Below are 27,235 nucleotides of genomic sequence, written 5' to 3'. Positions count from 1 at the left end.
TGTTTGCAACTAATTAGTCATTACTAAACAAGTTTCTGTTTACCATGAACCAGCTTTAACAGATCTGATTAATGGTAGTTCTTTATTTTTCAAAAGAGCATATGAATTTTAAGTAAAACAGTCACTTTAAAGACATGACTATCTGAATAAACAAGTATGAAAATAGATAACATTCAACCGATTATTTTTCCGATACATTGCATCGGTTTGCTAACCGATTCCAACCGATAATCGGTTGGAGTTTTCCAACCAATGTCCCATCTCTAGTGGTCGCCAATGGTAGGGTGTTCCATATGGTGATGGTCCATGGAAAGAAGGAGTTCCTATAGTATGATGTAGATGGTGATGGCTGCCTGTATTTTCTGCTGTTTGTAGATCTGGTGCAGCTTCAAGCTGGAGTAAAATGCTGTTGGGCTGGGATGTCGACCAGGTCGTTGACAATCCAGTATAGCATAGCATGGTAAGCTGAGCTTTAATTCTTTGGGACTCCAGCGAATTCCATTATAAGTGGTCCAGCATGGTGGTGACACTACTGGTATTGTGGTGCCTCTTATTGACATAGCATGCCGCCTTCCTCTGCACCATCTCCAACTTTCTGGTCTGGTCCGTAGTGTAGCACTTCCATACGGTGGAACAGTACACTAGGTTTGGACGCACAAGTAAGATGTAGGTTGTGGTATTAGCTTCCTCATTACTAATCCTGAGGTTCTGATGGAGAAAATCCAGGGTACTGTTCCCCTTCTTGGTGATCTTGTCAATGTGGGTGTTCCAAGAGAGGTTCTGCATCGGTGTACTCCCAGGTACTTAGTGCCTGTCTCAGAGTTGAGTTTATGGCCTTTGAGAGTGTAGTCAAACATGACAGGGGACCTATTTCAGTGTACTTGCAGGACACTGCATTTTTCAGGGTGGAAGGACATGCCTCACCGTTTCTCCCAGCCCGCAAGGTTATGTAGGTCTAGCTGGAGTGTTTTTGCAGTTGGCTTCAGTGTTGATCTCGCGGTATACCACACAGTCATCGGCAAAGAGTCATGACTTGGATAACATGTGTAGGGGTAAGTCGTTGATGAAAGCAAGAAAGAGAATGGGGCCGATGACACTTCCCTGAGGGACGCTGCTAGTTATGGGTACCGGCTCGGATGATGCACCACCAACGATCACACATTGTGCTCTGCCTGATAAAAAGGCCTGGATCCATGTCAGTGTCTTCCCTCTGATCCCGTAATGGTTAAGTTTGGCTTGGAGACGCCTGTGTGGTACCCAGTCGAAGGCGTTGGAAAAATCTAGAACTGCGAGGTTGTGCTGATTTCCTTTGTCTAGAGATTTGATGAGCTCATCCACCAAAGTCAGAAGCTGTGTAACAGCTTTGCTGCCTCCTGAAACCATGCTGGCAGTCAGTCAGGATTTGGTGCTTGTTGAAGTGCTGCATGATGTTGCTGACTACAATGTGCTCAAGCATATTGCAACATATGCAAAGGGGATAACTTTTGATTTTGTTATAAATAAATAAATTTCCATCTAGAAGCAAGTGGCGAAAAAAGGTGAAATTTAAGTTGTCATATCTTGTGACCTGCATATTCGGCTTGACATGGCAAAGTACAGAACTCATATTTCAACTTTAATTCATGCAACTAAATCACAACATCTGCCCCCCTTTTTTGCTGCAAGCTGCCGATTTAAATAATTCACTCAAAATTACCTCCCGGTATCCCAAGCAGGTGTGCTCTGTTGGATGGAGTGAAAGTCACATGAATTTAAAACCAATAAAAACAGTTTTTAACTATGTCTGGCTTTAGACTCTCTTTCAGTTGATACTATCTTTAGAGCTGTACATGTCTCTATCCTGTAGAACTTCCCTGAAAGTTACCCCAATATGCGCACTTGTTTCTAAACAAATTACTTCCCTTGACAAAATTAATATTCTTCAGTTTTACGAATAAGGTTTGTCCTACTTTTGACAGATGAATTGCTGACAGTCACCAGGTTTAACTCATTATAACTTTTTAACAGATAAAGCTATAAACAAATGTTTTTTTTCACCATTGTTTTTCTTAAAAGTAGATCTTTATAACAATATAAATTATAGTGTGTGCCATTTATCAAAAAGAATAGGAATCACTTGTGATCGCTACCTGCAAAGAAAATGACCTAATTTCACAGCGTGAAAAACACAGACACTTTGAGGTCAAGCCCCTCCTCCCTTCCCTCCCTCCCCGTTCTTTGCTCATGCCAAGTATCAGCCAAAAATTTTTTGTCTTTTAAAACAAACAGCACATATCTCAAACATTGAATACCGGTATGCTTACAAATTCAGCATGTTTTAAAAATTACCATTTTAGTATGCTGTTTTCTCATATTCTCATGGGTTGTTTTATTCCCAGTAACATATTAATCATTTCATAAACAGTATTTGTGTGTGTAATTTTGTAGAAAGTTCACTTATTTTCAGATGGAATCAAGAGATGTTACAGAAATTATCCCATTTAATTGTTTTGATTGTTTCTGTTTAGCGAGATAACCTTGGCTTTTAAAAAAAAACAGTTTTTGGCACTATTTTATTCATCTATGTAAATATGTCATAATCTGCACATCAAAACAAACTTCAGCTGTTGCTTTTCTGGTGAGTTGCCAAAAGTGGTTTTATGCATATCTGAACCCTTTATTTGAATGTTTTACAGAAAATAACAGTAAATCACTACTTTAATTTTACAGGTACCCTATAGCAGGTAAATTCTGCGGGCAAAATATTCTGCAGTTTTGTCCTAAAAAGGGCCTAGTTTATTTCTGCGGTATTTTTTTTAGCTCACCTGTCACATAGTGGCAAGGTGAGCTTTTGTGATCACGCAGCGTCCGTCGTCCGTCCGTCTGTAAACTTTTGCTTGTGACCACTCTAGAGATCACATTTTTTGTGGGATCTTTATGAAAATTGGTCAGAATGTTCACCTTGATGATATCTAGGTCAAGTTCGAAACTGGGTCACGTGCCTTCAAAAACTAGGTCAGTAGGTCTAAAAATAGTAAAACCTTGTGACCTCTCTAGAGGCTATATATTTTACAAGATCTTCATGAAAATTGGTCTGAATGTTCACCTTGATGATATCTAGGTCAAGTTCGAAAGTGGGTCACGTGCGGTCAAAAACTAGGTCAGTAGGTCTAAAAATAGAAAAACCTTGTGACCTCTCTAGAGGCCATATATTTCAAAATTTCTTCATGAAAATTGGTCAGAACGTTCACATTGATGATATCTAGGTCAAGTTCGAAACAGGGTCACGTGCCATCAAAAACTAGGTCAGTAGGTCAAATAATAGAAAAACCTTGTGACCTCTCTAAAGGCCATATTTTTCTTGGGATCTGTATGAAAGTTGGTGTGAATGTTCATCTTGATGATATCTAGGTCAAGTTCGAAAGTGGGGGACGTGCCTTCAAAAACTAGGTCAGTAGGTCAAATAATAGAAAAACCTTGTGACCTCTCTAGAGGCCATATTTTTCATGGGATCTGTATGAAAGTTGGTCTGAATGTTCATCTTGATATCTAGGTCAAGTTCGAAAGTGGGTCATGTGCCATCAAAAACTAGGTCAGTAGGTCAAATAATAGAAAAACCTTGTGACCTCTCTAAAGGTCATATTTTTCATGGGATCTGTATGAAAATTGGTCTGAATGTTCATCTTGATGATATCTAGGTCAAGTTCGAAACAGGGTCATGTGCAGTCAAAAACTAGGTCAGTAGGTCTAAAAATAGTAAAACCTTGTGACCTCTCTAGAGGCTATATATTTTACAAGATCTTCATGAAAATTGGTCTGAATGTTCACCTTGATGATATCTAGGTCAAGTGCGAAAGTGGGTCACGTGCGGTCAAAAACTAGGTCAGTAGGTCTAAAAATAGAAAAACCTTGTGACCTCTCTAGAGGCCATATATTTCAAAATTTCTTCATGAAAATTGGTCAGAACGTTCACATTGATGATATCTAGGTCAAGTTCGAAACAGGGTCACGTGCCATCAAAAACTAGGTCAGTAGGTCAAATAATAGAAAAACCTTGTGACCTCTCTAAAGGCCATATTTTTCTTGGGATCTGTATGAAAGTTGGTGTGAATGTTCATCTTGATGATATCTAGGTCAAGTTCGAAACTGGGTCACGTGCGTTCAAAAGCTAGGTCAGTAGGTCTAAAAATAGAAAAACCTTGTGACCTCTCTAGAGGCCATATATTTCATGAGATCTTCATGAAAGTTAGTCAGAATGTTTACCTTGATTATATCTAGGTCAAGTTCGAAAGTGGGGGACGTGCCTTCAAAAACTAGGTCAGTAGGTCAAATAATAGAAAAACCTTGTGACCTCTCTAGAGGCCATATTTTTCATGGGATCTGTATGAAAGTTGGTCTGAATGTTCATCTTGATATCTAGGTCAAGTTCGAAAGTGGGTCATGTGCCATCAAAAACTAGGTCAGTAGGTCAAATAATAGAAAAACCTTGTGACCTCTCTAAAGGTCATATTTTTCATGGGATCTGTATGAAAATTGGTCTGAATGTTCATCTTGATGATATCTAGGTCAAGTTCGAAACAGGGTCATGTGCAGTCAAAAACTAGGTCAGTAGGTCTAAAAATAGAAAAACCTTGTGACCTCTCTAGAGGCCATACTTGTGAATGGATCTCCATAAAAATTGGTCAGAATGTTCATCTTGATGATATCTAGGTCAAGTTCGAAACTGGGTCACGTGCCATCAAAAAGTAGGTCAGTAGGTCAAATAATGAAAAAACGTTGTGACCTCTCTAGAGGCCATACCCTTGAATGGATCTTCATGAAAATTGGTCAGAATGTTCACCTTGATGATATCTAGGTCAAGTTTGAAACTGGGTCTCGTGCCTTAAAAAACTAGGTCAGTACATCAAATAATAAAAAGACCTTGCGACCTCTCTAGAGGCCATATTTTTCATGGGATCTGTATGAAAGTTGGTCTGAATGTTCATCTTGATGATATCTAGGTCAAGTTTGAAACTGGGTCAGCTGCGGTCAAAAACTAGGTCAGTAGGTCTAAAATTATTAAAATATTTTGACCTCTCTAGAGGCCATATTTTTCAATGGATCTTCATGAAAATTGTTCTGAATGTTCACCTTGATGATATCTAGGTCAGTTTCGAAACTGGGTCACATGTGATCAAAAACTAGGCCAGTAGGTATAAAAATAGAAAAACCTTGTGACCTCTCTAGAGGCCATATTTTTCATGAGATCTTCATGAAAATTAGTGAGACTGTTTACCTTGATAATATCTAGGTAAAGTTCAAAACGTCACGTACCTTCGAAAACTAGGTCAATAGGTCAAATAATAGAAAAACCTTGTGACCTCTCTAGAGGCCATATTTTTCAATGGATCTTCATGAAAATTGGTCAGAATTTTTATCTTGATAATATCTAGGTCAAGTTCAAAACTGGATCACATGAGCTCAAAACTAGGTCACTATGTCAAATAATAGAAAAAACAACGTCATATTCAAAACTGGGTCATGTGGGAAAAGGTGAGCGATTCAGGACCATCATGGTCCTCTTGTTTATTTCTGCAACCTTCGAGAAAAGCAGGAATTATTTTTTGCGGATTGCATAAACAGGAAGTAACTTTTGCACTTGGGAAATAGCTAACGCATTTACTACGTCATAATTAATGACTCAAATGCATATCGTTCTCGTCAGTTATATCTTGGTGGCATTATCTAGGTCGGAATCATGTCCTTCTTTTTAGCTCACCTGTCACAAAGTGACAAGGTGAGCTTTTGTGATCGCGCTGTGTCCGTCGTCCGTCCGTCCGTCCGTCCGTAAACTTTTGCTTGTGACCTCTCTAGAGGTCACATTTTTCATGGGATCTTTATGAAAGTTGGTCAGAATGTTCATCTTGATGATATCTAGGTCAAGTTCGAAACTGGGTCACGTGCCTTTAAAAACTAGGTCAGTAGGTCTAAAAATAGAAAAACCTTGTGACCTCTCTAGAGGCCATATATTTCACAAGATCTTCATGAAAATTGGTCAGCATGTTCACCTTGATGATATCTAGGTCAAGTTCGAAACTGGGTCATGTGCCATCAAAAACTAGGTCAGTAGGTCTAAAAATAGAAAAACCTTGTGACCTCTCTAGAGGCCATATATTTCACAAGATCTTCATGAAAATTGGTCAGAACGTTCACCTTGATGATATCTAGGTCAAGTTCGAAACTGGGTCACATGCCTTCAAAAACTAGGTCAGTAGGTCAAATAATAGAAAAACCTTGTGACTTCTCTAAAGGCCACATTTTTCATGGATCTTTATGAAAGTTGGTCAGAATGTTCACCTTGATGATATCTAGGTCAAATTCGAAACTGGGTCACGTGCAATCAAAAACTAGGTCAGTAGGTCTAAAAATAGAAAAACCTTGTGACCTCTCTAGAGGCCATATATTTCACAAGATCTTCATGAAAATTGGTCAAAAGGTTCACCTTGATGATATCTAGGTCAAGTTCGAAACTGGGTCATGTGCCATCAAAAACTAGGTCAGTAGGTCAAATAATAGAAAAACCTTGTGACCTCTCTAGAGGCCATATTTTTCATGGGATCTGTATGAAAGTTGGTCTGAATGTTCATCTTGATGATATCTAGGTCAAGTTTGAAACTGGGTCACATGCGGACAAAAACTAGGTCAGTAGGTCAAATAATAGGAAAACCTTGTGACCTCTCTAGAGGCCATATATTTCATGAGATCTTCATGAAAACTGGTCAGAATGTTCACCTTGATGATATCTAGGTCAAGTTCGAAAATGGGTCAAGTGCCATCAAAAACTAGGTCAGTAGGTCAAATAATAGAAAAACCTTGTGACCTCTCTAGAGGCCATATTTTTCATGGGATCTGTATGAAAGTTGGTCAGAATGTTCATCTTGATGATATCTAGGTCAAGTTTGAAAGTGGGTCACATGCCATCAAAAACTAGGTCAGTAGGTCAAATAATAGAAAAACGTTGTGACCTCTCTAGAGGCCATATTTTTCATGGGATCTGTATGAAAGTTGGTCAGAATGTTCATCTTGATGATGTCTAGGTCAAGTTCGAAACAGGGTCATGTGCGGTCAAAAACTAGGTCAGTAGGTTTAAAAATAGAAAAACCTTGTGACCTCTCTAGAGGCCATACTTGTGAATGGATCTCCATAAAAATTGGTCAGAATGTTCATCTTGATGATATCTAGGTCAAGTTGGAAAGTGGGTCTCATGCCGTCAAAAGTAGGTCAGTAGGTCAAATAATGAAAAAATGTTGTGACCTCTCTAGAGGCCATATTTTTCATGGGATCTGTATGAAAGTTGGTCTGAATGTTTATCTTGATGATATATAGGTCAAATTTGAAACTGGGTCAACTGCGATCAAAACAAGGTCAGTAGTCTTGAAATAGAAAAACCTTGTGACCTTTCTAGAGGCCATACCCTTGAATGGATCTTCATGAAAATTGGTCAGAATGTTCACCTTGATGATATCTAGGTCAAGACTGAAACTGGGTCACATGCCTTAAAAAACTAGGTCAGTAGGTCAAATAATAAAAAAACCTTGTGACCTCTCTAGAGGCCATATTTTTCATGGGATCTGTATGAAAGTTCGTCTGAATGTTCATCTTGATGATATCTAGGTCAGGTTTGAAACTGGGTCAACTGCGGTCAAAAACTAGGTCAGTAGGTCTAAAATTAGAAAAACCTTTTGACCTCTCTAGAGGCCATATTTTTCAATGGATCTTCATGAAAATTGATCTGAATGTTCACCTTGATGATATCTAGGTCAGTTTCGAAACTGGGTCACGTGCGGTCAAAAACTAGGCCAGTAGGTATAAAAATAGAAAAACCTTGTGACCTCTCTAGAGGCCATATTTTTCATGAGATCTTCATGAAAATTAGTGAGAATGTTCACCGTGATATCTAGGTAAAGTTGAAAACAGGTCATGTACCTTTGGAAACTAGGTCAATAGGTCAAATAATAGAAAAACCTTGTGACCTCTCTAGAGACCATATTTTTCAATGGATCTTCATGAAAATTGGTCAGAATTTTTATTTTGATAATATCAAGGTGAGCGATTCAGGACCATCATGGTCCTCTTGTTAAAATATCTCAATATGCTCATTTTTATTTTCCCAAATTTATATAACGTTTGTCAAACTTTTCAAAAACCTAGTGTGTTTTGTGATATACACTTATAAAGATTACACGCCCCAAATGGTAACCATTCATTTGTGGACAATAAATTGATACAATAACAAAAGCCATCAACCACAATCGATACAGTGTGAATAACTTGACAGCAGATGAAAATCTCATGAGATAAAGAGAACGGGTCATTATATTAACGAAATATCAAAGTTTATTTCTGCATCAAAAATTTCTGCTGATAGTTTAAGTTTTAGTTACTTCTTCTTGGATGTCAGCTTGCCAAGTTTGAAGCACGTATAGTTTAGAAAGCCACAGGTGCCTTCACAATACAGCAGTTTGCGCATTCACATTTCTCTGGTTATTTTGACAGTAATATTTATAAACAAATATTCCAAGTAATTGTAAATACATTAAATACTTGCTGATTTTGACAAGGTGTTCAGTAGTTGTAGATTTTGGATGTTTCTGACTGATGGTGAACTTGATTTTAAGGGATGAAGAGTTTCAAACAATTATATTATGAGACACCATGGTTATCTACTTTGTCTCTTCAATCAGTTCTACTAAGCTTGTGACACTCCAAATATTTCAGAATGCTCAAAAAAAAATGAACAAAATCAGTGATTTTTTTTCGGCTATTTTTGGTGCCAAATGTCAGCAGTTTCCTCTTGTATAAAAACCTCCATTTTCCCCAAAAACTTGTCATATTTTCCCACAGATAATTCATATTTTCCCCCTCTTATTGACTTTTTATTTCAATTGAAATTCGCAAAATCTGTGTTGCGTAACTGACAGGCAGTATTTTGCACTATAAATGGCATGCGCACACCAGTAACCTCGCTACATTTAGGGTTATCAATAAAACCTGTTCATCCACCATGCATTTTTTCGATTGGTTACTGGTGTTCTCATGCTTTATCAATTTTATCAATATATATGTAGATGCTTCATGAGTGAAATGTGCATAGCAGTATTATTGTCTAGAGGACTCCGACGTTTGTTTTCATCCTTGTAGAGACTGCTTCCCTTGTACCATGTGGTTACTGTACTTATTCATGATAATGCCTTCCTTAGCTGCAGTTGTTGAGAGAAGTTTCTATCTGATGGCAATTATCCACACCAAGAAGAAAAACAGCAAACTTACCCAGGGTCATCTGGATGCCACTATGAGGATTATGCCACCTTAACAGACACCACAGATGAGGATCTAGAGAAATTGATTGACAAATTCAGTGGCCAGAAACAAAGAAAACTAACACTTTAAATAGCCACATTATAAAAAAATCAAAGTTGTCATGATTAGTTTTTAGCTCGACTATTCATAGAATAGTAGAGCTATTGGACTCCCCTGTGTGTCGGCGTCCACGTCCCGATTTGGTTAAGTTTTTGTATGTAAGCTGGTATCTCAGTAACCACTTGTGGGAATGGATTTAAACTTCACACTCTTATTCACTGTGATAAAATGACAAAATTTTGCCCCTTTTTAGTTCGACTATTCAAAGAATAGTAGAGCTATTGGACTTACCCATGCGTCGGCGTAGGCGTCCGCGTCCACGTCCTGATTTGGTTAAGGTTTTGTATGTAAGCTGGTATCTCAGTAACCACTTGTGGGAATGGATTGAAACTTCACACACTTATTCACTGTGATAAACTGACCTACATTGCACAGGTTTCATAACTCTATTTTGCATTTTTACAAAATTATGCCCCTTTTTCGACTTAGAAATTCTTGGTTAAGGTTTTGTATGTAAGCTGGTATCTCAGTAACCACTTGTGGGAATGGATTGAAACTTCACACACTTGTTCACTGTGATAAACTGACTTACATTGCACAGGTTCCATAACTCTGTTTTGCTTTTTGACAAAATTATGCCTCCTTTTCGACTTAGAAATTGTTGGTTAAGGTTTTGTATGTAAGCTGGTATCTCAGTAACCACTTGTGGGAATGGATTGAAACTTCACACACTTGTTCACTGTCATGATATGACATGCACTGTGTAGGTCCCATAACTCTGCTTTGCATTTTTTTCAAAATTATGCCCCTTTTTCGACTTAGCAGTTTTTGGTTAAGTTTTTGTATGTAAGCTGGTATCTCAGTATCCACTTATGGGAAAGGATTGAAACTTCACGCACTTGTTCACTTTATGAGCTGATAAGCACTATGAAGGTTCCATAACTCTTTCTCCCATTTTTACAAAATTATGCCCCTTTTTCGACGTTTGTATTCATTCAATTGACAAGGCTGTTGAATAGTCGAGCGTTGCTTTCCTCCGACAGCTCTTGTTCGACTTAGAAATTTTTTGTTAAGGTTTTGTCTGTAAGCTGGTATTTCAGTATCCTTTAATGGGAATGGATTGAAACTTCACACACTTGTTCACTGTCATAATGTGACATGCACTGTGCAGGTCCCATAACTCTACTTTGCATTTTGTCAAAATTATGCCCCTTTTTCGACTTGGCAGTTTTTGGTTAAGCTCAATATGTAAGCTGGTATTTCAGTATCCACTAATGGGAATTGATTGAAACTTCACACACTTGTTCACTGTCATGATATGACATGCGCTGTGCAGGTCCCATAACTCTACTTTGCATTTTGTCAAAATTATGCCCCTTTTTCGACTTAGCAGTTTTTAACTCGACTATTCGAAGAATAGGGGAGCTATCCTACTCACCTTAGTGTTATATTGCTTTCATATTTGGCATACAGTCGACATTGTATTAAGAGACCGCCCAAGGGACTGCTAAAAAGTGGTCTCTTAATGGAATGGTCTCTTAATGAATTTCAGTCAGGTGAAGAGAACAGTTATTTTAACTGTTAATTTAACTGTATTTATTATGAACATATATATATGTATATATATTTCACAAACTGTGAATATTATAGCTGGATTGTTCGTCAGTTCGAATGTTACAAAAGTTAATTGCATTTAGGTAGGTGCAAAACGTACTCGCTAATTACACAGGTGAAGAAATGCCTGGCGGGAATTTGGTACCAGGTCGCTTAATAGATACTTTTGTCGAATATTTTACCTGTCGGGACTACATTAATGTGGTCGCTAGTCGTTTAATAAAAATGCCGTTTAATGGAATGAATTTATATACTGAAAACGTTTGGGAGGGATTTTGACCGGTCGTTTAATACAAAAATCGCTTAATAGAGGTGGTCGCAAGTACGATGTCGACTGTACTTGTTTACCATCATGACCCCATTCTGTAAACAGGAGCAGACAACTCTATCAAGCATTTTGACTGAATTATGGGCCCTTTTCGACTTAGAATATGCTTATTGTAATGTTAAAATTTGCGTACCATCCCAAATATTTTCAAAGTCCATTGAGATACTGCTTTCATATTTTGCATACTTGTTTACCATCATGACCCCAGTCTGTAAACAGGAGCAGACAACTCTATCAAGCATTTTGACTGAATTATGGGCCCTTTTCGACTTAGAATATGCTTATTGTAATGTTAAAATTTGCGTACCATCCCAAATATTTTCAAAGTCCATTGAGATACTGCTTTCATATTTTGCATACTTGTTTACCATCATGACCCCAGTCTGTAAACAGGAGCAGAAAACTCTATCAAGCATTTTGACTGAATTATGGCACCTTTTTGACTTAGAATATGCTTATTGTAATGTTAAAGTTTTACTCATAGCTTATATTATACTATCAAGCACTGAGAATAGTCGAGCGCACTGTCAACTGACAGCTCTTGTTGGTTAAGCTTTTGTATGTAAGCTGGTTTCTCAGTATCCATTCAGTTTCCACTAAGGGGAATGGATTGAAACTTCACACGCATGTTCACTGTCATGATATGACATGCAGTGCAAAGGTTCAATAACTCTACTTCGCATTTTTACAAAATCATGCCCTTTTTTCAACTTGGCAGTTTTTGGTTAAATTCTTATATGTAAGCTGGTATCTCAGTATCCACTAATGGGAATGGATTGAAACTTCACACACTTGTCTACTGTCATGAGCTGATAAGCACTGTGCAGGTTCCATAACACTGGTTGCATTTTCACAAAATTATGCCCCTTTTTCTACTTTTGTATTCATTCAGTTGACAAGGCTGTTGAATAGTCGAGCGTTGCTGTCCTCCGACAGCTCTTGTTAGCTCATCTGATTTACTTTTAAAAAATGATGAGTTATTGTCATCACTTGATTGGCGTCAGCATTGCCTGGTTAAGTTTTATGTTTAGGTTAGCTTTTCTCCTAAACTATCAGAGCTATTGCTTAAAAACTTGTAACACTTGTTCACCATCAAAAGCTGATTCTGCACAGCAAGAAACATAACTCCATCCTGCTTTTTGCAAGAATTATGGCCCCTTTGGACTTGGAAAATGTCAGATTTCTTGGTTAAATTTTGTGTTTAGGTGATCTTTTCACTTTAACGGACAAAGCTATTGCTTTAAAACTTGGAGCAGTTATTTGCTATTAAAAGCTGACTCTTCACAGCAAGTACCAGTTTACAAGAATAATTTATTGGACTTAGAAAATATCATAAAAACACACAAGTTGGACAATATTTCTATTATACAGAGATAAAAAATCAGAGGAGCGTCTGCAAACTCTGCACCCACAAGGTGGTGCTCTTGTTATTAGATTGGCACCACTACCACAAACTGTGACCTACAGGGCACTTGTTTGGCCGTTTTTAGGGCCAAATATGGGCCCCATTCCTCTCATAGAATAATATATTTTTTCCCCTTTCTCAGAAGAAAATTCCCTTGATAATAAGTTTTTTGACACAACTAGATATGAACTCTCTTTCAAGATATACAAATGTATTATAGTGCCTCTAAGGAAGGTTACTGCTGCAATATAGTAACATTAGTTAGAAATGATTGAAAACAGTAATAATAAGTGTGAAAAGTAATAAAGTATATATGGCTAAAAGCTTCCCCTTTTTGTAGATGAAAAATTACCCTTCCTGAGGGTATGGGTACCTATCCCCAAAAGTTGTCTAGTACCCTGGGACCTATCAAGTAATGTTTTAAAGTGGTAAGACATCAGGAGTACAGAATTACTAGAAAAAAGCAAACTATTAACAGTTAATAATCAAAATAAACATTCTTGTTATTTTCCCAATTTCATGGGCACAGGTAGTTGCATTATTTTCAAAAAAAGAAATCAGTGTAAAACTGAAAATGTGGGACTGCTACATAAAAGGAATTTATATAAGCTTCCAAGTACTAAAACTGAGGGAGAACAGGTTTCTAACTTATTAAATTTGGCTAGTAAAGATTTTTATCATGCAAAGTCTTAGACAGTCAAATATAGGTGGTGGTTGGAAATAGATTGTTTAGGGATACATATGAGCCACACCATGAGAAAACCAATGTAGTACGTTTGCGACCAGCATGGATCCAGACCAGCCTGCACATTCGTGCAGGATCCATACTGTTTACTAACAGTTTCTCTAATTATACCCCAACCAAACATGTTTGAGGGGGGGATAAAGGGGACAGTTTTGTCGCGTCCCGTCCCGTCCCGTCACGAAATCTATTATCTCAGTTACTACTAAATGGATTTGATTCAAACTTAAAATAGATGTTCCACCTTATCACCCACATCATGTGACACAAGGTGTATAACTCTGGCACCAACTTTTCATGAATTATGCCCCCTTTTACTTAAAATCTAAGGTTAATTTTGATGTATCTTCACTATATCTCAGTTATTACTAAATGGATTTGATTCAGACTTAAAATGGATGTTCCACCTTATCACCAGCATCATTTGACACAAGATGCATAACTCTGACACCAATTTTTCATGAGACATTGTGTCTGAAATCATTAGTCCTCCACCTCTGATTCATGTGGGGAAGTTGGCAGTTACTTGCGGAGGACAAGTTTGTACTGGTATAGAATCCAGGAATACTGGTTAGGTTAACTGCCCGCCGTTTCATGACTGAAATACTGTTGAAAAACGGCGTTAAACCAAAAACAAAACAAACAATTTTTCATGAATTATGCCCCCTTTTACTTAGAATTAAAGGTTAATTTTGATGCATTTTCACTATATCTCAGTTATTACTAAATGGAATTGATTCAGACTTAAAATAGATGTTCCACCTCATCACCCACATCATGTGACACAAGGTGCATAACTCTGACACCAATTTTTCATGAATTATGCCCCCTTTTACTTAGAATTTAAGGTTAATTTTGATGCATTTTCATTACATATCATTCTGATTGGCCTAGAATCAAAGGGAAGTAACCTTTTTTTTTAACTTTTGTACTGAGTTACTTCCCCTTAAATTCCAAGAATTAGTCTATTTTTAGAAATTCTATTTTTAGATTTTCAATATTTTAGGTATTTTTCTAACTTTTTTATTATTAGTCCTAGTTAAAAAGTAAAGACATTTTTCTGTGGTAACGTGTGTCTCCGGTATAAAATTATTTTTTTTTATTCATTTTTAGTGTTTCTCTAATAGAGATTTTTATATTTACCTCATCCCTCATCCTGGGCACATATACTAGTATTACTTATATGTGCTGTGGAAGCCCAAGATGAAGTACTCGAAAGACAAGTTTATATAATTCTAATTTTTTTTAGCCCACCATCATCAGATGGTGGGCTATTAAAATCACTCAGCGTCCGTGGTCCGTCCGTCCGTCATTCCGTCCGTGTGTCCGTCCGTCCGTTAACAATTTCTCGTTATCGCATCTCCTCAGAAACTACTGGGGGGATTTTGACCAAACTTTGTCAGAATGATGTATTGGTACCCTAGTTGTGTCCCCCTGAAAATCAGACTGGTTCAACAATTTATGAGTGAGTTATGGCCCTTTGTTTATTTCTATAATTTACATAGATTTATATAGGGAAAAACTTTGAAAACCATCTTGTCCAGAACCACAGAGCCTAGGGCTTTGATATTTGGTATGAAGCATTATCTAGTGGTCCTCTAGCAAGATGATTCAAATTATTTCTCTGGGGTCAAATATGGCCCCGCTCTGGGGGTCACATGGTATATATAGACTTAAATAGGGAAAAACTTTGAAAAACCTCTTGTCCAAAACCACAGGGCCTAGGGCTTTGATATTTTGTATGTGACATCATCTAATGGTCTTCAACTAAGATTGTTCAAATTATACCCCTAGGGTCAAATATGACGCCACCCTGGGGGTCACATGGTTTATATAGACTTATATAGGGAAAAACTTTGAAAAACCTCTTGTCCAAAACCACAGGGCCTAGGGCTTTGATATTTTGTATGTGACATCATCTAGTGGTTTTCAACTAAGATTATTCAAATTATACCCCTAGGGTCAAATATGGCCCCACCCTGGGGGTCATATGGTTTACATAGACTTATATAGGGAAAAACTTTGAAAATCTTCTTGTCCAAACCACAAAGCCTAGGGCTTTGATACTTGTAATGTAGCATCATCTAGTGGTTCTCTACCAAGTTTGTTCAAATTATCCCCCGAGGGTCAAATATGGCCCCGCCCTGGGGGTCACATGGTTCATATAGATTTATATAGGGAAAAGCTTTTAAAATCTTCTTGTCAATAACTACAACATTCAAATTTGGACCACATGTATATTTTTGAGTGGCAAGATGAACCTTGACATGAGTTGACCTTGATTTTGACCTAGTGACCTACTTTCACATTTCTGTTGCTACAGCCTTCAAATTTGGACCACATGCATAGTTTTGTGCACTTGAAAAAACTTTGACCTTGATTTGACCTAGTGACCTACTTTAACATTTTTGAAGGTACAGGTATCAAATTTGGACCATATGCATAGTTCTGTGTTTCAAAATGAAATTTGACATTGATTTTGACCTAGTGACCTACTTTCACATTTTTGAAGGTACATTCTTCAAATTTGGACCACATGCATGTTTTGTGTTCTGAAATGAAATTTGACCTTGATTTTGACGCAGTGACCTACTTTCTCATTTCTCAAGCTACAGCCTTCAAATTTGGACCACATGCATGGTTTTATGTACCGAAACAAACTTTGACCTTTACATTGACCTAGTGACCTACTTTCACATTTTTGAAGGTACAGGCTTCAAATTTGGACCACATGCATAGTTTTGTATACTGAAATGAACTTTGACCTTAAGATTGACCTAGTGACCTACTTTCACATTTCTGTAGCTACAGGCTTCAAATTTAGACCACATGCATAGGATTGTGTACTGAAACAAACTTTGACCTTGACATTGACCTAGTGACCTACTTTCACATTTTTGAAGGTACAGGCTTCAGATTTGGACCACATGCATAGATTTGTGTTCTGAAGTGAAATTTGACCCTTGATTTTGACCTAGTGACCTACTTACACATTTCTCAAGCAAAGCCTTCAAATTTGGACCACTTGCATAGTTTTGTATACCGAATTAAACTTTGACCTTAAGATTGATCTAGTGACCTACTTTCACATAAATTTCTCAAGCTACAGCTTTCGAATTTGGACCACATGCACAGTGTTGTGTACGAAAATGAAATTTGACCTTGAGCTAGTCAGTAAGTCTTGAAATTTGGAACACTCAAAAATGGCACATTGGTGGGCGCCAAGATCACTCTGTGATCTCTTGTTAAAATTTCTTATGGTTGCCATTCTTCTGTGACAAGACAGTATGGTGGGGGTATAAGTCACTCCTGTGACAGTTCTAGTTGCAATAGGCTTTGAAAGTGAACAGCATGGATCCTGACCAGACTTCACGTATACGCAGGCTGGTCTGGATCCATGCTGGTCGCAAAGCCACTAGGTTTTCTCATTGCGCAGCTCATTTACCAAGTTACTGCATGACAAAGACAAGCAGGCATGTATTTTAAACTTAAAAATGATTTGTAATATCAAGAAATTTTAGTGATTTTTTTTATTTCTCAGAATAAACTTTGGTTTTCTGTAGCCCTGCTAGAAAAGGGGAAAATCCAGACTTTTGAACTTTTCCAGCTGATGAGAAGTTAAGACAGTTAGCATGACTTAATTATCAGCGGAGAGTCCTAAATTTTCAGCATATTTGAAGTAGGGATGATGGGTTGAAAAATATGTAAGCTCTAACTTTCGTAAAGTTAATCACTCTAGTGTGTATATTACAAAATGTTTTTGTTTTTTTTTTTGATACAAGGGGAAAATATGACATCCTTCAGAGGAAAATATAACAAAGGGAAAATATAGTTACTTTGGGCTAGGGGATACTGCCTATATAATTAGCTGTAAAATAGCAAACAAAAATCACTAAATAATTAAAGTAACTGTTTATAACTAAGTACCTATTAAATGTTCTTTGTTTACAGATGGCAGAGAGCACTTGTAGTTAAACAGCCATGGCAACTCTGAGAACACGGATTGGTTCTGTGAAGGTTTTTCTGCTGTCTGGAGTCGGTGACAGCGTAAGGAAAGGCCTTGCTAGAAAAATACACTTACTTGGTGGAAAGTACTTTGATTTAGAGGTTTGGATTATTTTTTATATATTTAGTATTAATGTCTGAGCTTATTACAGTAACCCAAAATACTGTACAGGGCTTTGAAATTGCTGGTGCTATTTTTTTCAAAATGGGATGGTTCTCTGATTTACTAGTATAAATTTTTGCCAAATAAAAAAAAGATGTTTTCATGGAATGTTTTGGTCAATAATTCAGTGCACTTGATTAAGCATCTATTTGTCTGTACCTGTTCTGCAAATTATGCCACCATAGCCTGTGAATCATGCATCAGATATAAAAAATATCCTGGGTGTATTGTTCCTGGTTTAAGTACATATTAAAGAAACACAAGATTGTTAGATTATATTTAATTCTAAACTAATACTGCAGTCATAATATATGTATGTATACAGCCTTGGCAGAGAACTAAGTATGTATGCATGCTGCTATCAGAGAGGACACTATCATAGGAAGGCTGAGTTTGAATATGATTGTCGTTTAATGACATTACACTGGGTATACTTATTACCTCCGGTCTCATATTCAGTTGGCTCTGTTCATACCAAAGTACTTGTATGAAAGGATAAATTTCATTTTGTTTAAATTCAGTAAAAAGTCTCAGGAAGCTTTACTTTCAAGAAGAGATTAGCATATTATCTCCCAGTTCTTGTTGGATGACCTTTCACTGAGTTACTGCCCTTTGATTATTCAACAGTAGTAAACTATAGCACCATCCTTGTTTCTTCAGTCACAAGTACAACAATAAAACAAAGTAGCTGTACAATATTATATCTAGCTGTAAATGGGACTTTAAACAATGTTATATATGACATAAGTTGAGCACTTATATTGTAGGACTTCAAGGCCATGTGTACTCACGTTGTATGTGGCAGACTGTCACGTAGTGAGAAGTTCCTCGGAGCATGTGCCACAGGGACGTGGGTGTTACACCCAGACTATGTGCAGGACTCGTACCTAGCTGGCAGCTGGCTGGATGAGGAACAATACGAATGGTGTGATGACCATATAACACAGAAATATCAAGGTATTTACTTCATATAGAATATCTAGCTTCACAACTCGTTTAAGTCAGTTTGGTAGAAAACAGGCCAATGAAAAATAATGTTATCTGTAATAGCCTTTTCACTGTTAGAATGAAACAGGAAGTTTTATATATTTGTTTAGCCATTCTTTAATGATAAATTACAATTTTTTTCAATTTCCTTTTAACATTAGGCTATTTACTGTACTATGAATTGTTATTGACAGTTTTGAAGATGTGATATAAATTTTAGTACATTTTGAAAATCCAGTTACTGCATGAGTAAACAGTTGCATGTAATAAAGAGATGATGTTAATTGTTGATCTAAAATAACATTTATACTAAGGGCCAATCATCAACATCCGCACATATGTATCACACCATAGAACGATAACCCTATAAACCTGTGACGTGTCCCATACTTGTAAAGTCTCTTATATGTATGAATTTGATAATTTAAAATTGGACTGAAATAGTAAAAAATGTACAGCTTCATGTTTTGATGCACCTAACTCAAAAAGTATTTGATGTAATTGATGAAACCTTGCATGAGTCTAACATGATGTGAACAAAAGTTGCGTATAAGTACAGTTTTAAACTCTGATGATTTTTTAAAAATATTACTCCTATGCCAGTTGAATATTTATTATGAATATTTATAATTATTTATTTTATTTGGAAGTGATCGGTTCTTTTCATAACATATTTTTTTGTGTTTCATATGTATTCGGACAAATTTAGTTGAGAGTCTGTTGTCATTATTGTGTAAGTGTTTTGACCTGAAAACGGGAATTAAAAAGACTGAACACTATAGGGTATAGCTATAACTTTTGTTAAGTGTATATACCTATATAACCGGCAATTATGTTTTTCCTATGTCTCATGACCTTACTCAATCGGAACACCTCAATTGACCCTACATTAGTTTTCTTTCATCATTTGCCATATACACGGGAAATTGAACATGAAACCTGTCTTATTTTATTGAAAATATATTCTGCGAATAAAATAAGCACCAAAGTGCTAAAAATTATTTTAAAAAAATTTATGGGTACTTCTTTCAACTACACCAAGCCTTGAAGGCACATTTTTGACCAAAATACGGTGAATGGCTACATTATAACCTAAACCCTTATTAGAAAAATGAATTTAACAACCTGTTATACCCAAAAACACACATAAATTCGATAAAATACTGTAAACCGAGCGAAATAAAGGCAAGGAAACGTATGATCAAATGGTGGTGTCTGACAGAACATCTTTTCATCAAAACTTGGTGTCAGTAAGAACCTTCCCTGCGAATCATGTGGTGCCAGACAGAACATTTTTGGTCTACCCATCCGACTTTAACGCATCGTATTTTCGAAAGTAATGGATATTTCACCGGGATATTTAGCAGACAATGAGAAAAAATCCTCAGTTCAATATCCAAAACAATGAAAATCTGGCTGTGGATTAGCTGGATGTGCGATTATTTGGTGGTCTTTTTAATTCAGAAAACATTCCTTTAGATGCCTTTTTCTGCCATCGAAACTTGGTAGGAATCTGGTTTTCATTAATTCACATTGAGTAAAGACAAAATTGAAAATACTTACTCCAAAACGACAACAATTTCGTTAAAGTGTCACGTTGTCGGATCTGGTGTCCTGTTGTCCTGTGCTGTCGTGTTATCATGTTATAGAATGTGTGTCAAAGGACAATACATAAAGAAACACTGAACATTTTAAGAACATTACGAATTTTTTTTGGAAGTTTTTAAATATTTCAGTTGACATGTCCCTTGCGCTGGCAGCCAGGCGTTGGAGGTTTCTGTTGGGTGACGTGTCTGCAGCATTTACTGGTTGGAAAGTGGCTGTGATAGCAGGTGCTAAAAAATCAAAGGTTATCAAAAGGTATAGTGTTAATAGGATAAAATGTCAAGATGATATAATGAAACAAAATATTAAAATGTAGTCAGCTGAGAAGGTAAATAAACATGGACTAATGCTTACTGGTAGGGAAAGTAATCATAATTTATTACTAGGGAATATAAAGTATTCTGTTTCATGTATCAGATCTTACCAACTTTATACCTATGTACAGCCAAGTCTATTTGTATCTTGTTCAACAAAAGTTTTTTTGTATGGAAAGGTCTAACTGCTTTATATCTGTTGTCTGTTAGGAATGGGAGATGAGGTATGGTAGAGACTATCAAAAACTTTCAGTCCTAATAGGCATTGATCCTATGTTGTCTGGGAGATTTATTTTTATGCCCCCGAAGGGAGGCATATAGTTTTTGAACTGTCTGTCCGTCTGTCGGTCTGTCAGTCTGTCCGCAATTTTCGTGTCCGGTCCATATCTTTGTCATAGATGGATGGATTTTCAAATAACTTGGCATGAATGTGTACCACAGTAAGATGACGTGTCGCGCGCAAGACCCAGGTCCGTAGCTCAAAGGTCAAGGTCACACTTAGACATTAAAGGATAGTGCATTGATGGGCGTGTCCGGTCCATATCTTTGTCATCGATGGATGGATTTTCAAATAACTTGGCATGAATGTGTACCACAGGAAGACGATGTGTCACGCGCAAGACCCAGGTCCGTAGCTCAAAGGTCAAGGTCACACTTAGACATTAAAGGATAGTGCATTGATGGGAGTGTCCGGTCCATATCTTTGTCATCGATGGATAGATTTTCAAATAACTTGGCATGAATGTGTACCACAGTAAGACGACGTGTCGCGCGCAAGACCCAGGTCCGTAGCTCAAAAGTCAAGGTCACACTTAGACGTTAAAGGTCATTTTTCATGATAGTGCATTGATGGGCGTGTCCGGTCCATATCTTTGTCATTCATGCATGGATTTTAAAATAACTACGCATGAATGTGTGACACAGTAAGACGACGTGTCGCGTGCAAGACCCAGCTCCGTAGGTCAAAGGTCCTAAACTCTAACATCGGCCATAACTACTCATTCAAAGTGCCATCGGGGGCATATGTCATCCTATGGAGACAGCTCTTGTTTTGTTGCAAGTTTAAGAAAATGTTTTCAACAGTATTTTAGTTATTACGTAATGGCAGTCAGTTTTATCTGACCAGTGTTCCAGAAGTCTGTACCAAAACTGACATTGTTGTCACAAGTAACTGACAACTTCTGCACATGAATGAAAGGTTGAGGAAGAATCACTTCTGACATATTTCTTTCTATAAAATCTTGACAGAGAGCATTGCTTCACCTGGGGATCAAACTTGCTTCCTCTCAGTTTACAGCTTTGTTCTGTAAGTATTGAGCCAGCATGAGATGCTTTGATGTTTTACAAAGGTGTCGTACTTAGTTGTATCATACACTAGTTTACCTCCATCATACTAACACAATATTAGAGGATACATTTCGTTAAAGTGTAATTGAGCCATTAATTGAGCCTGTTAAACTTTGTCCAAGTTAGCTTTTTATTTACTATACATATCTATACTTTACTAGGTTGTTGATATCTGGAGGAGCTGAAGTGTTTAATCTTAGAATACCAGTACGGAACCCTGGGAAGGTGGCTGACACTATTGGATATATTTTTGTCAGTGAAAATAACATGAAGTCTGTCATACATCTTATTGACTATGGTGTTTTGTGTATCAAACCAGAATTCATTGGAGATTTTCTAATCAAAGTAAGAAACCATGGTTTTAAAGTTTAGCTCGTCTGAACCAGAGGTTCAGGGTGAGCCATTAGTGTAAATGGATGATATGGTGCCCTTTGTCTACAGTTCACACTTTTAGCTTGACTATTCGAAGAATAAGGAGAGCTGTTGCATAACACAATTTTACTATTTATTCTTAATATTCTTGATAATATTCTATATAACTACTACCTATATTATCATCAAACTTTACATAAGAGTTGGTCTGGGTAAGGGGCTTACATCTGGTAGCTTTTTGGTCAGGTATCCTAGATGAAAGTCACGGGTGAGATATTGTGATAGTACTGGTTAAAATTCGTGGCAAACTTCTCATATTCAATATCTCTTCTTAACTACAGGTTCTATAATCATCAAACCTCACATAAGGATTGATCTTGGTTAGGAACCAACATCTTTTGTTTTAGGGTCAGGTATCTCAAAGGTCACTGTCACTGGGGTAAGATTTTGTAATTATGTTGGTTATAGTTTTATGGCATTCTATGCTCTACCCCAGTCCCCCAACTTCACACACATTACATCCCTCTATTCACCCCTACCTCAAAAAAGAAAGAAAATATTTATTTTTTACTGACATTTCATATTGTTTCTCAGATTCCTACATACCTTACCCTCCCCCACTTCCATCCTCCATGCCTCCATGCATCCAACCTCACAGCAGACCCTCTTTACCCCTACCCCCACTCCCCATAGAGTTTTAAATTTTTTGTACATTTTGTATGCTTAGTTAAAGGATATATTTTTTATGGTTTCTTATTATCTGTTATATAATCTCTTCCCCATTCCACACTTCTAACCCCACCCCCTTAAGACTACATGTTATGTATTGTCTTTACACTAACTTGTATTTCAAATTGTGTGTTAGATTCTTTGTTTGGCTGTGTCAAACATCACACTAACACAATTATTGATCATACGGTAATTTTCCAGCTTTTCAGGAGGAGAGGCCAATGGTGCTCTTTTTAGCATTGATTAAGACACTAGCAGACCAACCATCTGCGCGCTAACTGGATGGCCTCCTCGCATGGAAGACTTCTACACTCCAAGTGAGGTTTTGAGCCCACAACAGTGAGGGGCAAGTGATTCCAAGTCAGTGATCTTAAGCACTCCGCCACAGTGGCCCTCCAAGTCAGTGATCTTAAGCACTCCGCCACAGTGGCCCTCACAGTCAGTGATCTTAAGCACTCCGCCACAGTGGCCCTCCAAGTCAGTGATCTTAAGCACTCCGCCACAGTGGCCCTCCAAGTCAGTGATCTTAAGCACTCCGCCACAGTGGCCCTCCAAGTCAGTGATCTTAAGCATTCCGCCACAGTGGCCCTCCAAGTCAGTGATCTTAAGCACTCCGCCACAGTGGCCCTCCAAGTCAGTGATCTTAAGCACTCGGCCACAGTGGCCCTCCAAGTCAGTGATCTTAAGCACTCCGCCACAGTGGCCCCTCCAAGTCAGTGATCTTAAGCACTCCGCCACAGTGGCCCTCCAAGTCAGTGATCTTAAGCACTCTGCCACAGTGGCCCTCCAAGTTCCAATACCTTTCAGTTCATAATGAGCTGTTTGTTAAACAAACCTCAGTTATAAACAACAAAATTCTTTGAACCCATCAATTTTGTTGTAACATGTTTTCAAATTGATTCTTAAATTTAATAGAAATTCTCAAGGCTATATAAAGTTGGGTTGTATTTGTTTTGGAAATGAATAGGGAATACCAACACTGGTAAAAACCTTAGATAAAGAAACCCACTGTATATTGCAGGATCCCCAGCCAGATCCTATGGACTACCTTGTTCATGTGGACAGTATGGAGGAGTTACCGTCAAGTCAAGCAGCAGAGCCGTTAAGTCAAGATTCATTCCTCATGGACTCCCAGAGATCAGTGTACCTCTCCCCTCAAAAAGCAGGGCCATCAAGTACATCTGGTATGTTATTTTGTCTTCTAAATTTATTAGACAGATTTTATTGCTTTCTTGTGTGTTTACTTTACTTGAACCGAAGTTAATGTTTAAAAGCACTAGCAAAGTATAGAGGGGATAGTATGACAAACCATTATGATTGAGTAAGGCTCCAAATGCGCAACTTGTATTTATGTAAAACATACATAACAGTGGCTCATTCTCTATGTACTAGTACTTTACACTTTAAATCAAATTCAAACTAGATCAAGTAATTACTTGTAGGTTTATAGACGGTTTAAAGGTCATGTTTTTCACACTTTTATTTTCAGACTTTACACCTGTTTCCTCAGGACCTTCTTCACCAATGTCTGTGAGTACTCCATGTAGCAGTCTAGCTTCAGATCAGGAAAGGTCAAAAACATCTACATCAGTATTGGATCAATTACCTGCTCATCCTGTACAGTCTCAGAGGTCATTCTCTAAGGAGACACCAGTATCAAAGTTAGTTAATGATATTACTGATAAAGTTGTGAATGTAGAACAACCAGGTCTATCACATTCAAATGATGTAAAAACTGAATCCCCTGGACCTGATGCTGCAGCAAAAACTGTGACTATTGATCTTCCACATGAGGAATTCATTGATTTAACTGACAGTTCTGATGAAACTATTGAATTAATTAGCATTGACCCGATTGATACAGAAAAAACACAGAAGTTAGAACCAGCTGAAAGTTCAAATAAAGGTAAAATCAGAAAATTAAAAAGAAACTTTGTGAAAAAATCTCCAGCTTGGAAAAGCTTGATTCCTGGAACTAGGACAGCGGTTCAACCTGAGGTAAAAATTGAAGAGGAAGTAACTGCTGACAAAAGTTTAAACAGTGTTAGGAACATTTGTCCTAGTGTGAAGCCTGTGTCATCAGTTAAACGGAACTTGTTGGACAGTATGAGTGCAGAATTAACTGTTACAAGTACACCAGCTAAAACACCAATCACCAGTAAGTAGCATTTTTTGATAAGTTCCATTTAAAGGGAGGTAGCAACTCACATTCAGAAGGGAAGTTTCATATTGTTTTCTGTGAAATTTGGAATATTTTACAAGTGTTCATAAACCTGACCCCATATAATAAAACAGTTATTGACTCTTGAGCCAATGAATATGATGTGATATTCACCAGAAGAAGGCAATATTACATCATATCCAATGGCTCAAGAGTCAATAATTGTATAATAGTAAAAGTCGCACCCAGTACCAGTAGAATGAATGCTGAATGCTAATGTCTTGACAGACGCTAAATGGAAACAAACAATATTTTTCTAAATGCATGGCTGTAGTTGTCTCCGTCTGTTGTAGCGAGAAACTAGAAATCAGGGCCCACGCTGTCGTTCGCCACTCGAGCCATTTGGCGAATCTGCGATGAAAGTGGCGAAGAAAAATCTCGAGTGGCGAAAATGAAAAAATGTTCGTAATTTGGACCGCCATTTTGTTTCAGACGTTCTAAATCGTAACCTCCAAGAAATTATGTTAAAAAAGAGTTGACTGGTTCCGATAATTTTACCTTATAAAATTAACTTATTTCGGGATAGTATTACCCAGTCTGCGTTTACTTTACATATAACAATGTGTGATAAACATCTTGACACGCGAGAAGATGCAATTTGCAATCAATTAGCAACCGATTATCGGGTTAAAATAATCTTTTTGTTTTGTTGTCATTACGGCAGATTAAATGATTGATGCCTTTAATTTCCATGGATCAAATAATTAATAAATAAATCGGCAAAATAATGAATGGTTTGGTGAATTTTTTAACGTTGTCGCCACCGTCAGTATGTTAGTCACAGGCACGGGTCCAATGTATTTTTTGTTTAATATAAAAATCCTTTTTTTTTCACACAAATATACTTTTTATATGTTAGTCAAATGAAAAAAAAATGATGACAACAAATCCGGTCACAAAATTATACATGACACTGTGACCGGATTTTTGTCATTTTTTTTTTCATTTAACTAACATATAGAAAGCATATTTCTGTGAAAAAAGGTTGTTTTTTCATATTAATCAAAAAAAAAAAAAATACATTGGACCCGTGTCTGTGATCTTAGTAAGTAATTAGTAAAGGTGTTTGCCAAGTTTTTTGAATGTCTTTAAAAGTTAGGAATGGATTTGAAATGTAATCCTGTATCAGGGTAGATTTCTGGGAAGCAGAGAGCACCAAAAACACAGCCCCCGGGCCATGCATTTACATACATGTAGTAGGCCCACAACAAAAAGAAGCTGTAATGGAAAAATGTTTCAGACAGGTTGCTTCAAACATCCAACAACATTTTAAAATACAAAACTTGCTTTAGAGGTATACCCACTTTCATTCAAAAGTCCCCCTATATAGCTAGAATATCACCATTTGCTTATGGGAAGTAACAAAAATTTTCAACGCGCCGCGGGAAGGGAAACCTCTCCAGCACCCTCCCTACCGTTCCCGAGAAAAAAGGTGGCTCCAACTTTTTTCAGCCCAGTGTGGGCCCTGGAAATCAACACAATACAATATCATTTTATTGCATTAAACATATTACAATGCTTAAATCACCAAAATTTCATTATTTATTTTTGATAACTACAGTTGAATATGACATGTTGATTTCCATATTTGTGTGATAACATCGTGTTAACTTTCAAGAATATCAGAAACTGTGTGCATTTTCTTTTTTGTTGCTAAGCAATGCAGTCGGATTATAAATACTAAATTGCTTATGCTATTGGAACAGCTAGAAGGCAATTGTCTGATATACGTTTTATCATAGATTTATGATTAAGACTGAATTTACAGCAGGGATCGCAGTATTTGGTTTAAACAATATTTATTCAACATAATTGCATTTGTTACAATGTTACATATATCAACATATAGGATTGAGTAGGAAGCTAACAGCTTTTTTAGAAACTCTCTCCCTGATTGCAGTATTTATTACCTGCATATACATTTTCTGTTAAAAAAAGCCAGACTTTTATCAATGAAGTTGATACAACATCTTCTATCACCATTGACTCAGTGTTTTCTAAACCTGTATAACCCTAATAAGTCCA

General features: G+C 37.2%; 1 protein-coding gene across 4 annotated transcripts in view; it reads left to right on the top strand.

Moving 5' to 3' along the window:
* LOC123525321 (uncharacterized) overlaps positions 1-27,235 on the top strand; it is a 92,647-nt gene that overhangs the window by 17,928 nt on the left and 47,484 nt on the right. For all 4 annotated transcript variants that reach the window (XM_045304276.2, XM_045304275.2, XM_045304278.2 and 1 more), the window contains 6 exons: positions 17,419-17,574; positions 18,403-18,592; positions 20,359-20,482; positions 22,050-22,233; positions 24,011-24,173; positions 24,479-25,147. In XM_045304276.2, the coding sequence (XP_045160211.2) occupies positions 17,449-17,574; positions 18,403-18,592; positions 20,359-20,482; positions 22,050-22,233; positions 24,011-24,173; positions 24,479-25,147 (1,456 nt within the window). In that variant the 5' untranslated portion in view covers positions 17,419-17,448. The remainder of the gene's footprint in view (positions 1-17,418; positions 17,575-18,402; positions 18,593-20,358; positions 20,483-22,049; positions 22,234-24,010; positions 24,174-24,478; positions 25,148-27,235) is intronic.

This window comes from Mercenaria mercenaria, chromosome 3, assembly GCF_021730395.1.
Source record: "Mercenaria mercenaria strain notata chromosome 3, MADL_Memer_1, whole genome shotgun sequence".
NCBI lineage: Eukaryota > Metazoa > Mollusca > Bivalvia > Venerida > Veneridae > Mercenaria > Mercenaria mercenaria.
Note: the sequence above shows the minus strand (reverse complement) of the source record. Positions and strands in the feature narration are given on the sequence as shown.